Raw genomic sequence first — 19,509 nt, 5'->3', positions numbered from 1 at the left:
AAAATGTGTTTTCAGCTGCTAAAACGTTGCTAACTGGGGGACCTATCTCTGAAAACTACTGACCTTGTAATATTAATATAAAAATTTTCAAAATCAAGTATTTTATTAAATACAATCGTATATAACATGAAATCATGACAAATTAGAGGTATAAGCATTAGTATTTAGAAATAGATTCTATAATTATTTAAGTATTCTAGTATTATATAAAACATACTCTTATTACAGGACAAGTGTTTTGGAAAAATAAAATTTTACTTTATACATAAATTCCAAGCAGTAATGTTGACCCACGAAATCTATCTACTACATTTTTAGAACAGTCATTGCTAATAGTATTAAAACATTTACTAAAGGACTTTATTCGTTGAAAATTACTCTTTAAAGTTTGCTGGAGCATTCATTTGAGCTAGAAATCCCACTGCATCCACTGATTTGTCTATTTTTTTCTATTTTGTAACCTATCCGATGAACTTAACATGTGACGAATTGTGGCGAAGTTTGTCCCTCGCCTTCTCAGTATCGACCAAAAAAACCTCGGGATTCAGACGTGCACTGAGCTGCAACAAGGAGTTCGAGAGTGTCCAAACTTTTTATTTACAGTCTTACAGGTGATGAATCTTGGGTCTATGATTATGGCACGGAACATTACAATGGAAGACGCCATCCTCTCCAAGGCCGATGAAAGCTCAACAAGTTTGCAGACACATCAAGTCGATGCTGACCTTTTTTCTCGATTGGAGGAATTGTACATAAGGAGTTTGTTCCATCTGGTCAGAATGTCAACGGGAAGTTTTACTGCGAGGTTTTGAAGAGACTGAGGGAAGATCTGGGAAGATATTCGGCGCAAACAGCTAGAGCTGTGGCAAATGAACGACTGGTTGCTGCACTATGACAAAGCGCCAGTTCACATCTCACTCTCGTTGTGAGGGAATTCTAGGCCAAAAACAACATGGCAACGGTCCCTCACCCTCTCTACTCCCCTGACCTAGCCCCCTGCAGCTTATACTAATTTCCGAAGATAAAATTCGCGTTGAAAGAGCGATATTTTGACTACATTGAAAACATCCAGATAAAATCGCAATGGGTTCTGAACACAATTCACCCTGCAGGCTTCCACGAGTGCTTCCAGAAGTGGGATCGTTGCATACATGCCAGAGGGGACTACTTGGAGGGTGACGGAGAACATTATGGCATAAGTATAGTTTTCTGATTTATATAATGACATTCTCGGGTATTTTGGATATAACCTCGTACTTTCCTTGACATAAATAATATTTATTAGAAAGTTTAAAACCGTTTAGTGAAACTGCTCTTCCAGGCAGCGATCCCTACTATCAAAGGCAAGCACTCCTCAATCATCAAAAGCAATCATTTTCAACTGAATGCCCTTTGACGTCACAGTTGCTGCTACCTTTATCTCATAAATAGGGAAGAAAACCGGCATCAAACCTGGCGTTGAGTCAAATAAGGATATCCGTAACGTAGTCGCTTGTAAGCACACTGCTTTCTGATTCATGGCTACTAATACATTGACAACATAGCTTATTGCTACCTCATACCCTCCACTTCTTTGCTCAACGTCTTTCTCACTGCGATTCCTGATTGTAAAAGCACGCTCCTACGCATCGGTCAGTTGGAAATGTTTGGGCAAGAGCCTCGGGCACGACTGTAAACATCCTCCATATACTCCAGTTTTACTCGCTGTGAATTAGGTATTATGTTTTCTTATATGCTTAAGTATGGTTTTATTAACAAAAATGTTTCTTTGCTTTTTAGGTCTAGCACACCAGATGCTCTTGGGTTAAAGTGTAACGAAGTATGGTTAGTTTCCTGTATCCTGTTCGTATTCTTCGCCCTGATTGAGTATGGATTCCTTCTGTTTATCATGCGATTCCACCCAAGTTGGCGGAGTAACAGGATCGCCCACGTGGGATTAGTTGATCCTCAAAATACAGCGTTCATCCCGCTCAGTGATCTGAGGCACAGGAAAGCCAGCAATGTTCCAGAGACACAGGTATGACTTATTTTCTTTCAAGGGGTGAATTTTTGTTTCGTTTTCACATATATGTCTAACAGGTATACTTAACTTTCACTTGCCAACAATTTTTCACCAAATTAAGTTTCCATGAAATCTGATTGCATATTTGACATCCTGAGAAAATTCTAGCCCATGATCATATATCACACTACTCACCTATCGTTTATAATAAAAATTGCAAGAGATGGTGGAAACAAGATGGCGGCCGCGCACCTGACATTTTCCCACAAGTATCCCCATAGATCTAATGTGAATCACCCGTCTCACGTTCAATGAAACTATCCGTATGGATTTTAAAAAGGGTGGTAAGAAAGTTTTTGTTATACCCTGTAGTATAATTGATTACTATTAGTATCACGCAAGTGGGACTTACAATATTATAATGTTAGTACGTCCGTTACACCACACGATAACTCTCATACAAACAATTTTTTAAATTCTATTTTTGCAATAGAGAGCAAGAACGATTATCTCGGCGAGCTCGTTAAGGGAGTTAATCCATTAATACCTTAAAGGGTAACGATGACTTACGTTCGTCGGTTAGCCCACAAGATAACTTAAACGAAAGAGAATTCTCGAATTCTGTTTTTTTTTTTTTTTTTTTTTTTTTTTTTTTTTTTTGCAATAGACAGCTAGAATGATTATCTTGACCGATTCGTTAATTCTAACCGGTAGCTATCCGTACTCCATTTTCTATTATTGAAATATAGCAGTAGAAGTTACACATCTTGTCGTTAGATGGAAGCAAACATCCACCTGCGGCTGACATCTACCGGACGAAATTGATACTGCTAGTGCGTGATCAAGAAATGAAATGAAGTAAAATGAAATGTTTCAGTGTAACGCTCTATAATTATCTATGCTTGTTAAGGCTAAGGAAGACGATGATTAAGTCAAGTGAATGATGATGGAAGAATTGGTGGAATGAGCATGTGAGTGGGAGTACTACGAGAAAACCCACGAACACGGTGTTGTCCACCACAAACTAACTTCTCCGGAGATCGAACCATGTACCAAATGTAAGCACTCTACCACTTTTTTTTGTCTTATTACTTGCTTAACTACTTACTACTAGGTTTCTATTTAATTTTACTCGCTTTTTTACTCGTTAAACTCTCTTTTCCAATAACCTAGAACCACAGGGACACGAACACAGAAACATCGAGGACAGTTAAAATTCCAAAGGTTCTCCCACCGGGAATCAAACCCGGGACCCCGTACATCAAAGGCGCACGTGCTGGCCACTAGGCCAGAAGGGAAGAAGTTCCACTGACAACGAACTTATTAAACGTTACGTTATTAAGCAATCGGGAAACTCAAATCGTCTAGTATTGTTATCATAGTGTTTGTCTTCACAGAAAAATAATGAACGTAATTTATTTCAACGACAGTGAAAAAAGTAATAGGCCTATACAAAATAAATACAGTATAATTTCCAATTTGAATGGGGGTCATTCGACTTATCAGTTGCTACTACTATTTACTATTTATTATCATTTCATTCTGAGCATTTTAAAAAAATAAATAAAACTTATATTAATCTACGACAGTATACAGTTTGTAGCTAATATCAATTAGAACCCTACCAAACCGTCCTATAATTCCTAAACATTATACACAAAATTCCTTGTGTGATGCAATTACTGTGCATACATGCTATATAACATTAAGCTATCCACAAGCGACAAAATCTATTTTTCTGTGAAGGAAATTGAATTTTGATGCAATCAACTTTTAATTAATACACTTTTAGTAGCGAAATGGCTTGAAAGATACGAGAAAAACAAAGAAAGAAAGATTCTAAATGTTGATCAATAACAAAGACATTTATCATTTAAGAATCTTGCAAATGTGATACGAGGCTACAGTAATTATTGAAAATTACATTTTTTTGAAAGTACTGCAATTTTAATCTCTCTAAAGTCCTTAAGATACACAATATATAAAAATGTCTTTTGGCATATAAGCAAAATATCTTTCATACAAAACGCGTCTCATACAATCAATCATCAAAGCACATAATTGTCAAATACAATGTTATTAGACGTCAACATTTGTAAATTCTATTACTATTCTGTTCTGTCTTATAATATTCCTTTTTCTGATACTTGTCCTGTTTACATTCCTTGACAAATATTGTATTTTACTTACGTACCAGAGATGGCGTGGGTCAATAAAAACTTGATATTTGATCCACTAATACACCACTCACTCTGAATCAGGCCCGTATCCAGGGGGGTCTAGGGGGGCCGGGCCCCCCTTAAATTTTTGCGGGCCCCCTCTAAAACTCACGGTAGGCTTGCAAATGAACTACAATATAGTGATGAACTATAAGATGGTTGGATCGGGCCCCCCTAACTTCAGCCGTCCCCCCTACATTTTTGGGCTGGCTACCGGCCTGCTCTGAATCAAGACTCATCAAAACGCATCGTCATCAACTCTGACTCATGATCCACGCCCTCCTCTCCACTGACTAGAGTTGGTGTCTTCAACTTTCGCCTATTCAAGATTTGCCTAATAACCCCAGGCAATGGACTTTACAGATGTTAACTCAAAAGAAAGTGTAGGCGAATCTTCAAGATTCGCCTATTCGCCTTTCAAGATTTGGCTAATGCGAAATTATGTTGGTAGTAATGTCAAGAAATGACTTAAAAATTTGTATATAAATTTAAAAATGTACATTTAAAAGGCACATATTTAAAAAGCATAAGCACAATTACAGTATATGACTAGACTATAATAGTATATGACTGATGTTATATGTTTGACATCGAAATATGAAAATGTTAGATGAAGTTACAGAATTACTACAGAAAACTTAAGCACAATTACGGTATATGAATAGATAGTATATGTACACTTGGCATCGAGCTGTGATAATGTTACACGAAATTACAAAATATCTTACAGAAAACAAAACATAAAATAAAGTGATAGAAATTATACGAAAGTTTGCATAAATCATAAAATAAACAAAGCACCAGGAATCACTAGTCACACATAAATGAAATGTAGTGAGACACTGCAGCATCAAAGTGCTGTATTATGACTATTTCATGTGATCCAAACCTTCTTTTGAATTCCTCAATACATCGATAAAGGCGTCACCACTTTGCTTTCTTTGATTTAGCGACGTGTCCCATCTTGAGTTGATACATTGTCATTTCATTTTCTGCTTGCTCCTGTTTCAAAAGATCTACAAATCTGTACATATTCAAGCCGCCGTCGTTTATAGAACAATCATGTTTTCCTTCATTTCTTACCATAGATTCAATTATAGTCTTCGAGCTTATAACAAAATATTTTGAAAACAAAATTTCCTTTGTTTCATATACGAGATCTCTGTAGGTTAGGTAGATATAAAATTACACATGATAGGCTTGTGCCGTTTAATCTTGTTATTTGTTTCTTTCAAGTGTATTTTTTCTGATTGCTTTAACTGATTCACAAAGAAGGCAAATTTCATCAACCAGCCAAAATGTTTAAAATACATGAAAATACATGGGGGAATATGGATGATGTGATGCTGTTTTACACGATTTTTTTTTAGGAAGAGACACGACTTTGTCTGTTCCAGAAAGGGAAGAAAACTTGTTAGAAACTACTCGAGAGATAGACAGTTAATTGGACGGTGTTATGCATCAATTGACCAAGCGCCAAAACACGGTTCTGACAAGGGAAGAGAGGGAGAATATATATTGAAGTAGAAGATGGCTTATACACCAATGGAAAGCACTAATGGCGCCTATTACGAAACTGTAATAAAATTTTTCCGAATGCATATACTGTTTGAGTTATATGAATATACAGGGTGTCCAGAAAATCCGTTTCCACTCCTAGAAATCGCAAACGGTGAACCAGATGCCAAAACAGGAAAACACTTGTTAGATAATTTTATAAGTACAAGGTATCAAAGCAAAAAGTGTTGTCCCAGGGCCACCCTCAAGGTCCTAGGCGGGGTCCAGCTCAAAAATTGCAAATGGTACGGGGGTCTAGAAGCATATCGTTGAAACCTGTTGGGAAATGAAAGAAGACGGCACAAGTCTTGACTCTCTAAAACTATCTTGTGCATTTTATTTTCATTTTCTCCTATAAAATTGGAAGAGAGAGAAACCCACTACAATTTCCAGTTTCAATGTTGATCAACATTGAGCAAAAACAATAAGAATAGCAAGAAGCGTTTTTTTTAAAAAAAATTTAATTTGCGTTCTAAGAATAGGCACTACTACCTTCTCTCTCAACTCTGTATTCAAACCGGAAGTGGAAAAAATTAACTAGTTTTTGTTTTGACGTTGATCGTAATAGAGTAAAAATTGTACTGGACAGCGATAGAGGATTTTCTGCTACCAATTAAGCGTCCCAAGATTATTATTATTATTATTATTATTATTATTATTATTATTATTATTATTATTATTATTATTATTATTATTATTATTATTATTATTATTATTATTATACTATTGAACTTGCGTGGCGAAATTACTGTATAATACGATATCATTTCTGTAATTTTACTCCATTGTATGTTATTTAGTTTATTAATGGGCACTAAATTGTCTCCAGATCATCGAATAAAATGGGTCGAATAAATTAACTTTGGCATGCACTTTGGTGGAAATATCATTACAGGAACATTACCGGTTCGTTCCAAACATCAGGACTGAACTTAGCAATATTTAGCTTATGATAATGCATGAGAATATTATGTAGGGGTGAAGTGCTGGACTTGTGAGTAATACAGCTAATCAATATAGCTTCAAATCCTTTTCAAGTTATTTTATTTTCAAAGCAATCGTGAAGAATCAAAGAGTGACTTCTCATACTAAATGAGCAATCCTTAAGAAAGTGGACGCAAACACTTGTATCATGATAGAGACGATTTACGCATGTTAATTGAGAAAGGGCAAGGAAATTACTAGGACACTCCAAACACTTCGCTCATCTGCAGTATGCACTTTTTAATTTATCGTTCTAAGGAAAAAAACACTACACCATTTGTTATTTTAAAACTAACTTTGGCTAGCGCAATCGGTGGAATATGATGGTCTCGTTAATAGGCACATTACTGAAGAAGTTTGCCTATTGTAGAGACTCACATGTGTGAAATTCGGAAAAATTTCGTTTTATCGATCACCGCCCTTTGATTCATACCCCTAATTAGATATACTTGCTTCCTCATTTTCATTGTATCACTTCTCTAATAAATGCCAGTGGAATTTTTACCAAGTTATGCATTATTATGCATTATTAAAAAATCATTCTACTTGTAGTCGATTCGAACTTACGTCCTTTGTATTTTCAATCTCGCGTCTTAGCCACTACATTCCTGCGCTCTAACCATCTAGAATATGAGAATTAAATCAATACAGAGAAAGCGGAGAAAAAGAAAGTAGATATTGTCGAAGTGAGAACATAAAATACAAATGTGAACATATATTCCAACAACTAAACGTTTACCAAGCAACGATCTTCGTGTAGAAGGTAAAAACTGGGGGGCTTCCTGAATTTAGACTGTGATAAGATATATCATTACCTTACTATAAATTTTCAAAACTATATAAATTATAGCTTAAATTATTTTCGTCAATCTGAAAGTGGGGGGCCTAGGCACCCCTCCCCGAACTAGATCCGCCACTGCACAAGACGAAACACATGCTTTTTCTCGCCTCTCTAGAACGAGACATTTTCACATGACGAGACGAAACAGGCAACCATGTTGTGTCTAGCGCATCATAACCATTCCTTTTATAAAAATCTATTTTCATCTCATTATCAAGTTATATCTCGAAATCCGTCCTCGGATCATCATCTTTTCATTGACCGTCATTGTTTCATTCACTAACTTGTGTTCAAAATTGTAATTTTAAAAAATCATTCTATTTTGTACGGTTTTCATTCCACGGTCAGTCTACGGTTTCGTTCTACTACTTGTGAAGTGGAATTAACATATGATAGATTATAATGGTGTTGTGAATGTTTGTTATGTGTCTAATTGTTTGAAACCAGTGTATATTTAGACAATCGATATTATGTGGGGTTAATTGCATTCATCTATTACTACTTAACTGTCTATGTATGGTATATCTATAAGTGTAGTGTTCCACGTTTCCCTTCGTAGAATAAAGTTGTTCGAAGGCTCTGGATTAAGTGTAATGGAATTGTATAATAGTCTAGGCATGTAACTTTGATGGGGAAATGGAAGTTAGAACTACAGCATGAAGTGTGGAAAGAGGGATCTTTCTTTTTTTCTCTTGAAATGTCTGTAATGCATTGCTTGTTCCGTTCACTGTATCGCTATCTGTCCTCGCTGCTTCCTTCAGGCGTTATTCAGCGTGCCTCGGTGGCTAGCCTCTGCATAGCAAAACTCACGAGTGTAATATGCATGATTCACTGTGTAACGCAGTGTTGCAATAACTTCGCTTTGTCGTTAACAAAATATAATGTTTTTGCTGTCTTGAATATCAATAAAACTGGTTGTGGAAAAAATAACTGAATACGAATCTGCTAAAAGTCTACTTATATAGTTTAATATTGTAGTCTCAATATGGTCCCTCATCCCAAAACTTGTGATTGTTTCCACAGGACACATTTGGGGAGAGGGGGTGTTGTGTAAGTCGCAATATTTTGGCATTCGGGATATTAGTTATATGTTGTTCGGATCTTGGAACCTTAGGTGGTAACGCTTGCAATTATTACTTTGCTCTTTTATGGCTGTTTGTATTCGGCATTCTTATTATGTAAGCGTCTATTTGTCATCTCGTTGATTTGAATGGAAGCACCACACTCTCAGTTCCGGGAGCATCTCTCTCTTTCTTTCTCTCTCTCTCTCTCTCTGCAATACGCACATTTCTGAAGAAATTTGCCTATCGTAGACTCACATGGGCGAAATTCGGGAAAATTTCCAGTTTTTCCGGTCACCACCCTCTGATACAACCCCTGATTAAATATACTTGCTTCCTCATTTTCATTGTCTCACTCCTCTAATAAATTCCACCGACATTTTTAACTCGTTTTCACTTAACATATTAAACGGGCAATACGCTCTCTTTTACCACCTTTCGTATCCATTATTTTTTTAAAAAAATATACTACTTGGAGCAGATTCGAACGGCCGTTCTTTGGATTTGTATTCTAGCGCCTTAACCACTACACTACTAGTTTTATCATTACCTTCTTGAAAAATACAAAATGGACTCAACTAGCTGAGTCTAAACAATAAAAGCACTAGACATAAATATAAAAATCACCAATTCTGGGTCTACAACTATAAATGCAGAGAACTAGAAATAAAGAAATGCAAAATTAAAGAATAATAATAATAATAATAATATTAACAATAATAATAATAATAATAATAATAATAATAATAATAATAATAATAATAATAATAATAATAATAATGATAAAAAACACGAGAGAGGAACTTTAGTTCATGACAAAAGCACTTCTAGAAACCTACTAAAAGAAATCTTTTCCTGCTGCGGAGAAAAACATTTCCGGCGTGTACGTTGAAGAAAATCAAAGTAAGTGCGTGCATCCAGTAACGTGATATGCCGCTGGAAATATAGTAAAGTGCTGGCTAGCAGGAAAAGCACTGTACGATGCTTAGTGGGGGAAAAAAATGAAAGTCCGGCAGGAGCAGATGATCAATGTGAAACTGTGCACTCGGACGACGAGTGATACGACCCACCATCACCTGCAAGGCGTTCCATATCACTGGCGCTCCCTCACATGTTGTAAACCGATGAGCCAAAGTGTCCTCAGAACGACATATAGTACACAAAGCATCAGGTGCTCGTTGTATAGCATAAAGCCGCGCACGTGTTGGGATAAGTTGATGGACTACTTGAAACCATAACACTTGCATATAGGAAGGTAAGATTGGGTTCCAAATGTTAGCCCAGACTTGCTGCCACTCTATATGTGGAAACTGTTGTACTACTCGTAACTGAGTCGGCTGAGAGGACAATGTGAAGAGAACAGAATATAATGAGCGAGCATTGTGCTGCTGAGGGACCAAAGGCACCCCGGCATAAATCCAATATCGAATAAAGATCAAAACATATTTCGGACACTGATCGGCAAATTGAATAAAAGGGGGATTGACAGGGTGAGCGTACTCCGGCCAAAAACAACTAAACCAATGGTTTGTAATAGAATCGACGGATGAAAGACCCACGTAGGAATCTGCCATGAAGAGAGTTTGACATTTGAGACGGATATGAACTAAACCGAGACCACCGCAGGAACGTGAGAGATAAATGGCAGTTCTAGGGATGCGAAAATAGTAACCCCGCCATATGTGCCAAAGGAACAGAGATTCAAATCTTTTGGCGTAAATCTCAGGGAGGGGAAATACCCGAGCCCTATACCACAATTTAGTTGCCACGTAGATATTGATAAATTGAATGCGATGCCATAAATGAAGTCGACGAAAGCGGAGGGTGAAGAACAACCCTCAAATTTGCGTAAGGAGAGGTTGCCAAACTTCTTCATAATGGGGAGTGGGAAGGGACGTGAATGGAATGCCTAAAATTGTTAAGGATGTCACATGCGGTATAGGCTGCGTACCTGGGGTAGGAGAGGGTAACTGAAAGCCGTGAAATTGTAACACTTGAGTTTTCTTTTCATTAAACTGAAGGCCAGAGCAACGCGAGAATCGTTTGAGAACCGGAAAGACACCCTGAAGAGCAACTGCGTCGACCCCTGTGATAGTCAGATCATCAGCGAAACAATAGATGTTTTGACAAGTAAAGAGGGTAGGGCCTGGGGGAGACAGTAGCGCCAAACGATGGAGAAGAGGGTCTATAACTAAAGAAAACAAAATAGAGCTTAAACTACAGCCCTGGCGCAAACCTCGTTTTAAGGGAATGAGGTCAGATAGATGTCCATTAATTTGGAGACGAAATGTGGCGGTGGTGTATAAATTCGAAATTACTTGACAGAAAGCTGCGGGAAAACCCCAAGCGTCGAGGGTTAGACGAAGGAAATTGTGATCGACACTATCATAAGCCTTCTCTAGGTCTACTGCTAACGCTCCGGCTGGGACACCGCGAGACTGAAAGTATGCAAAGAGGTCTCGAAGAGTACGAAGGGTGAATTGAATGTTATTCGATTCGTGCAGGGCTGCTTGATACGGACTGATAAGTTTCTGTATGATAGGTCGTAATCGGGCTGTAAGAACTTTAGTAAATAATTTCAAATCAACTGGCAATAAAGAGATAGGGCGGTAATCAGCCACAACCTTCGCCTTGGACGATTTGGGTATAAGTGCGACAACCGCAGTATTAGAATGAAAGGGCACATTAGACAACCAGGAATTAAAAAGTGTCACAAGGGTACCACGAAGAATAGGCCAGTAATGACGGTAAAAAGATACACTCAAGCCATCTATGCCGGGAGAACTACGTCCCTTAGACTTATTGAGAACCGCCAAGATGTCGTCAGCCGTAATTGGGCGCAATAGAGCCTGACAAGCTTCTGCCGGCAGCCGCTGGGGAAGGGCTGATAGAAACTCAGGAGCAAAAAGACAATCCGAATGCGATGCGCTCGTGAAGGCTATAAAGTGTTGCGTAAATTCTTGTAAGATCTGTAAAGGGTCGGAAATGGTATCGCCGTTGGCCAATACTAACGATTCAATACATGTAGCTCGTCGCTGTCGAAAAAGGCGATCTACATGATACAAGGAAGACGATTCTTCCGGAAAACAATGATATAGATCGTCTGAAAAATACGCCTGCAACGATACTCGAGTATCGATTTGACGCATTCTACGTTTAATATCGTTAATACAAGCCAGATTAAGTAGGGAAGGCTGTGCAGCCCAGAGGTCACATAGTGCCCTATAATAAAATTCATATAGCTGACGATCGTGCTGTTGGGACAATTTCCCTCTCCATTGAAAGAAACTACGGAATTTGGGTTTACAATAAGTAGTCCACCACGCAACCTCCGTTGGAAAATAACGTTGCATTTTACGCCAGTACTTAAAACGCTCGGTAAACTCTTCAAGTGTCTTCTCTTAATAGCACTTCGTTGTTGATTTTCCAGAAGGAACGACCCCTTCCCGCCGGAAGAAAAAAAGGCAGCTTAAAATGAACTAATACAGCTGCATGATTTGTGAACGATACAGGCCGTGTATGGACAGCGAGGACAGCCTTACTTAAGCGAGCATCGATGTAAATCCTATCTAAGCGACTGCGTGTCGTAGTACAGGTGTACGTCATTGCATGCTTAGAGTGAGATGCTAGAAGAGCATCATGGAGCTGAAGAACTCTCACCAACTCAACTAAGGCATGACAGGGAGGTGATGGCGTGAGCGAATCACGGGCGTCGATCACCGCATTATAATCGCCGGCAAATAAACAATAAGTAAGACCGGGAGGTAATAACGATGGAATGACACTGGAAAAAATCTTCCCTCTCTCGTGTTTTAAGAAAACCACTAGGGGCATATAAACAAATAATACATATACCGTTAATATAGCAACGGATGGCTCTCCCATCCGGAGATAGCATAACACTATCATAATGTAGACCCTTTCGTACTAACATCGCGACACCAGTGGTTTTTTCGGAATTCACTATAGTATTATAGTCAGAGAGAAAGTCAAATGTATGAAAAGTTACTTCAGTTAAACAATAAACGTCTGCACGATTCCGTTCAATAAATTGTTGTAATAACGCTAAGTTCTGTGCAGAACTAATTCTATTAATATCGAGAGTAATTAAAGTAAAAGCATTGATCTGCGCCATACTTCCACACAAAAACACTAACAGCAATACAAACAAAAACTTACTTGTATCTCCCATAGAAAGACACTGCAGTAGACAAGAAATGTATAGCACATAAAAACTGGAAAAAGAAAGCTTCACCGTGCGAAACACACAGCTCAATGCAACTAAAAATCACTCGTGAACTGAAGGCGCAAAAAAGAAAGAAAAAAAAACACAATGCAGGCACGCTATATCTCGGAATCGGACGTAGCACGGCTTTTGAGGCTGCGATCACGTGACTTGGACTGTATTGCACCTTGAGAAGCACCAACAACAGCTGTCTGTTCTTTCTTTTTTGTAGTCGATCTAGATACCCTTCGGCGTTTTTGTTGGGAAGCCGGATCAACGGCAATCATCGTAGCACTGGGTGAGATAACGGAATTGCTAAGAGGATCAAGACCCTGCGAGGGGGGGTTCACTTGGACACATGGGCACATCTACATTCTTGAGATTCTCCGAATGTATCGTAGAGACCAGAGACGACTCGGAGGGCTGTTGCTCAGACACCAGGATTTTTTTCTCCTCCAATACTGACGACATGGTTGGTAATGGTAAAGGCGCGACGGAACTCGTTGGTAAAGCAGGAAACTGAGACTCATCGGGAACACTGTTATCCTTTGCAAACCCAGTCTTAGATAAACTTGGTTCGTCACTTACATGAACGGAAGAAGCCGGAAGCGGATTAGATCGCCATACCTTCCCCAATTCAGTCATTACCACTGGCGGCGGGGTCGGTTTTCCCCCCATAGTACTATTTTTCTTCTTCAAATGACAATTAGACACGGTATGCGACGTGCTCTGGCAAAAGAAAACAAGTAATTGGCTGACCTTCATATGAAACATTCACATTGTAACCTTGGACGATCAATCTAGAGGGAATATGCTTAGTTAGCTCAATATGTATGACCCGCACACCACTGTCAATGCCTGTAGGAAACGGTACCGCCCAATACTGTCGTTCTACTCGCCTTACCAATCCATATGCACGAAAATGTTCTTCCAATAATTGTACTGGAGCTTCCAATGGAAAATCATAAACTCTCACCAATTTCACAGGGTCCTCGGCGGGTAAAATTCTTACTGTACTTACGTTTCCGTCCATGTGAGTAAAGGTCACAGTCTCAGGCACTGTCGAGACAAACTGGTCATAATCTTTGATTGATTTAAACTTAATATAAATACTAAAAGTTTCTTCATGAAGTTGAAGAGCACAAATCTGGTCAAACAGGCGAGGAAACTTCTCCAACAGCCATTGGTACACTTGACTGGAATTAGGTCGAGAACTTCGATAACGCTTATCGAACATGAATTTGTATTGTAATTCTTTCTTATAAGACATGACGCTCAAATTCTCTAGACACAGAAATTGGAATCACCAGAAATATTAAACGTACGAGCCTAAATAGGCAAAAAAAGATGCCACTAAGTTCACCACACTACCAATGTGTGACAATCGTATGAAGTATGCTCCCAGCAGGCTTTGCGATCTGAACTGCTCGAAAGCACGAGCACGAATGCACGAGCCTAGGCACCCCTCCCCGAACTAGATCCGCCACTGCACAAGACGAAACACATGCTTTTTCTCGCCTCTCTAGAACGAGACATTTTCACATGACGAGACGAAACAGGCAACCATGTTGTGTCTAGCGCATCATAACCATTCCTTTTATAAAAATCTATTTTCATCTCATTATCAAGTTATATCTCGAAATCCGTCCTCGGATCATCATCTTTTCATTGACCGTCATTGTTTCATTCACTAACTTGTGTTCAAAATTGTAATTTTAAAAAATCATTCTATTTTGTACGGTTTTCATTCCACGGTCAGTCTACGGTTTCGTTCTACTACTTGTGAAGTGGAATTAACATATGATAGATTATAATGGTGTTGTGAATGTTTGTTATGTGTCTAATTGTTTGAAACCAGTGTATATTTAGACAATCGATATTATGTGGGGTTAATTGCATTCATCTATTACTACTTAACTGTCTATGTATGGTATATCTATAAGTGTAGTGTTCCACGTTTCCCTTCGTAGAATAAAGTTGTTCGAAGGCTCTGGATTAAGTGTAATGGAATTGTATAATAGTCTAGGCATGTAACTTTGATGGGGAAATGGAAGTTAGAACTACAGCATGAAGTGTGGAAAGAGGGATCTTTCTTTTTTTCTCTTGAAATGTCTGTAATGCATTGCTTGTTCCGTTCACTGTATCGCTATCTGTCCTCGCTGCTTCCTTCAGGCGTTATTCAGCGTGCCTCGGTGGCTAGCCTCTGCATAGCAAAACTCACGAGTGTAATATGCATGATTCACTGTGTAACGCAGTGTTGCAATAACTTCGCTTTGTCGTTAACAAAATATAATGTTTTTGCTGTCTTGAATATCAATAAAACTGGTTGTGGAAAAAATAACTGAATACGAATCTGCTAAAAGTCTACTTATATAGTTTAATATTGTAGTCTCAATATGGTCCCTCATCCCAAAACTTGTGATTGTTTCCACAGGACACATTTGGGGAGAGGGGGTGTTGTGTAAGTCGCAATATTTTGGCATTCGGGATATTAGTTATATGTTGTTCGGATCTTGGAACCTTAGGTGGTAACGCTTGCAATTATTACTTTGCTCTTTTATGGCTGTTTGTATTCGGCATTCTTATTATGTAAGCGTCTATTTGTCATCTCGTTGATTTGAATGGAAGCACCACACTCTCAGTTCCGGGAGCATCTCTCTCTTTCTTTCTCTCTCTCTCTCTCTGCAATACGCACATTTCTGAAGAAATTTGCCTATCGTAGAGACTCACATGGGCGAAATTCGGGAAAATTTCCAGTTTTTCCGGTCACCACCCTCTGATACAACCCCTGATTAAATATACTTGCTTCCTCATTTTCATTGTCTCACTCATCTAATAAATTCCACCGACATTTTTAACTCGTTTTCACTTAACATATTAAACGGGCAATACGCTCTCTTTTACCACCTTTCGTATCCATTATTTTTTAAAAAAAATATACTACTTGGAGCAGATTCGAACGGCCGTTCTTTGGATTTGTATTCTAGCGCCTTAACCACTACACCAAGATCGTTGTTTGGTAAATGCTTAGTTGTTGGCATATTTGTTGTATTTGTATTTTATGTTCCCACTTCGACAATTTTTACTCTTTTTTCTCCGTTTAGCAGCCGTTTCTGGCTTTCTCTTTCGGTGTCGCCCTTTATTTACACTATGCACTATTCGTATTCACAGCTTGTGCCCCTCTGCAATGTCTTATTCAGATTAGACTTTTCTTCTTGCCCCTCAGTAAACATTTGATTGATTTAATTCTCATACTCTCCATGGATGGAGCGCAGGAATGCCAGACTCAAAAAACAGGTGTACATTTACTTTTCTGACAGATAATACATTCCATCACCACTCTAATCTCTCTACTAAAACCGAAAGCGACAGAAATCTACTACTATTTGCACTTTTAATATTTATTAATAAAATATCACATCATACAAACACAACTCCTTCTCTCTTTGGGCCGCGGTGGCTCAGTGGTAGAGCGTTCACCTCTAATGCTTGGGGTTCCGGGTTCGATCCCAGCCCCCGCCAAATGAACTTTGTGGTGGACAAGCACTGTGTGCCTGGGTTTTCTCGGGGGTTCTCCCGTTTCTTCATTCCACCATTTCATTCATTTCTCATCTTTACCGTCTCCTTTAGCCTAACCGGCATAACTGTGGGGCGTAAAACTCAAAGATTTTACAACTCCTCGTAATGTACACGTAACACTACTATTTGTTGTTAGTTTTGCAAAAGCTTCATTTTCTCGACGTTCTCAGAAATTACGCATGAGGGTTTATTCAACTGAATCACAGTTATGGATCGGTATATGTTTTATATTTGTACTCTTTCACCCCTTTAAACTCTAATATTACTTCTATTTTGAATCCCCATCCCCTTAAATTAATATTATTGTTTTAACTTATTTTGTCTCGGGTTGATTGCTTTATAATTATTTTCTTTTCAGTTGCCAAATGACGAAGAAGTAGAAGAAGCCCACGAAGAGCATCTACAGAACAACAGAAAGAAGCCGAAGAAATGGAAGCTGCGAAATCTGTTCCTGCTTTGGGAGAGATTCAAGAGCGGACCTGACTCCCTCGACCAACTTTGCCTCTTTGTATTTCCCGCTGCATTCGTTGTCTTCAACGTAGTGTACTGGGCAGGATATACCACACAACGATCACACGCATTATAGTCTTCTCAGAACAACTAGAAGTTGCTTGTATGTGATCATTAGCGACAAGAGAAGTCTATATACTTGTCTATTTGTTTTTACCGAGTCAGTCTACACCAGTCATTTCCAATTGGCTGATGAGTGACATAAGAGCGCGCTTTTAATATGAGAGAGAGAAATGACAGCGAGTAACTCTAGAGCAAAAGAGAGGAGGGGTATGTGATAGGATAATAGAACAAGTATGTGTTTAGTAGTGTACGTACGCGTTCTCATTGGTCCACAAGTAGCATTCTAGCAAAATTATTGGCTATGCTATTAATGTTATTGTTTGCCTGCCACCTCTTTATTTTTATCAACGACAGTTTTTTTCATCGCTCCTTCTTCTCTTCATGTGGTTTGCTAAAAAGGGGAGCAGCAAATTTCTGATGACGTCATCCAATTGGAAGTGATTAATGTAGATACAACGGTTGGGTATCTTTTGACTATCGGAAGATTCCGAGTTCGAATCCCGCTATTGATCATCTTTCGAGATTTTTCTCTGTCTTACCAAATGTCTGGGTGGTAATTTAATGTATAGGTCTTGGTTAGTTTCTTTTTATTATTAAGTTTGTTAATATTGTTATTTCTACTCCAGCTTGGTTTTCTAACCGTTGATTTAAATGGGAAAGCATTTTTTCTTCACCTTTTATGTCTTTCTTTAAAATGAATGGTAATTTACTGATTTCTTCGAACACTTGAAATAAATTTCGTTTTATAAAAGTTAAAATTATATATCACTAAAATCTAATTGTCACAAAGTAAGATACAATTAAATAAATTTGGAGAAGAGCTGAATATAACCCAAACTTTAAAATCTTCAGTCATTTCAAAATAAAGAAGAAAAATGCTTGCCTGTACTCAGAAACTAAAATGTCCCAGGTATTCAACGACTTCCAGGGTACTTTTTTTTTTTTTGTTATATATGGGACTATTAACACATAAACAACTTTAATTGATTTCATGTCTCCCAGTGGAAAGTAAATCTAGATGAAATCGTGTGGAGAGTCTTTTACATATATCTTCAAAATGCCAGAAAAAAGAACAAATTTTGATTTGTTTAGGTATCTGGCACTGTACTTTCAAGATATTCTACATTGTGAGACACATCAATCAGATCTGTTTCAGCCATGCGTACTACTGACTTAAGCAGAAAAGTCCTACTACCTGTAACTGGTTATTTTAGGCCTATGGAATAACTCATAGAAAATTGACTGCGGAGAGTAGAAAGTACAAAATATAAACAAAGTAACAATGTAAGTGGTGAATAGGGGAGGAAACCTCTCAGGCTTAGTTGCCTAATATTACCTATACAGCTTCCTCAATGAAAGTGTGATTTAAGTACCAGGTGGAAACAATTTATGATCACATATCTACATAATAATATGATTAACACTACCAACTTTGAATTAATGTACATAAATACAGCCAAAGTATTGTGATAATGTAATACAGGAATCTGAGATCAGCATGGAACAAATACGCATTAGAGATTGAATAAAAATGGATACTTTTCTCTAAAATATGATGTTTGTCTGTTGTAAACAGAAAGACTAATTTTGAAGTTATTACACACAAATAAACGTGGTCTTATATATAATTTATAATGTAATTAATTACAGACTACGTTTGTGAAACACGAATATGATTTGAAAATCTATAAGACGTGATAATAATAAGCCGATATGTTTTATCACGTTAAGATGAACTATATTTTGAACCACATTATTATAATGAACTTTCACCGAAAATTTTGCACATATTTTGATGGTTTATTACTTATACAAATATATTATCAGTAAGCTAACACTTTGAGATGCTTTTATGTATGTAAGTATATACTGTATGTATTACATTTATTTTTATTGCTTTTCACAAGGAAACTAAAATATTATCATTCCTATTTAATTTTTAATTTTTTTTAAAAAAATCACTTGCTCTGCTTCAGTTCTGTTTAATTTAATTAAAATTTAGATGTACTTAAAAACAAACAGTTTATAAATAAAACAAAATATCGTGCTCAAAACTTGTTTAATTGATTTAATGTAGCCCTCATGTTTAGTTTCTAAAATAACTACATAAACATATGTATATTCAAACGCAAATCTGAATTTAAATTTATTTACCCTCAACAGCTCACATGCATAAGCTCCAATTAAAAAGAGCTTATATAACTAATAACCATTCACATTTTTTAAAACTTAATAAAACAAGGAAGAAAGATGTTTTAAAAATTCTAAATGGCAAATCAGCTCTTCAGCTATTAGTAACCGAATTCCAGAGCACTCAATACGAGTACTTCCGAAATTAATATTATAAAGGCAAATGCAAAATGCTCACATTCTACATCATAATTCGAGTACTAGGTAAACTAAAATCTAGGAAAGTTTGGTATTTTCGTGAACATCAGAAAGAAAGAATAAAGATCTTTTTGAACTAT

The 19,509-nt window shown here is 37.5% G+C and overlaps 1 protein-coding gene across 1 annotated transcript in view; it reads left to right on the top strand.

The window, feature by feature from the left end:
* Positions 1–19,194, top strand: part of LOC145667905 (gamma-aminobutyric acid receptor subunit delta-like) — a 125,128-nt gene extending 105,934 nt beyond the window's left edge. Inside the window, exons 8-9 of the mRNA XM_081735332.1 lie at positions 1,780–2,017; positions 16,827–19,194. Coding sequence (XP_081591458.1) covers positions 1,780–2,017; positions 16,827–17,054 — 466 coding nt within the window. The 3' untranslated portion in view covers positions 17,055–19,194. The remainder of the gene's footprint in view (positions 1–1,779; positions 2,018–16,826) is intronic.
* Positions 19,195–19,509: the final 315 nt, after the last annotated feature.

Source organism: Thermobia domestica, chromosome 13, assembly GCF_964235325.1.
Source record: "Thermobia domestica chromosome 13, izTheDome1.hap1.1, whole genome shotgun sequence".
NCBI lineage: Eukaryota > Metazoa > Arthropoda > Insecta > Zygentoma > Lepismatidae > Thermobia > Thermobia domestica.
This window is presented reverse-complemented; position numbering and strand designations above follow the sequence as displayed.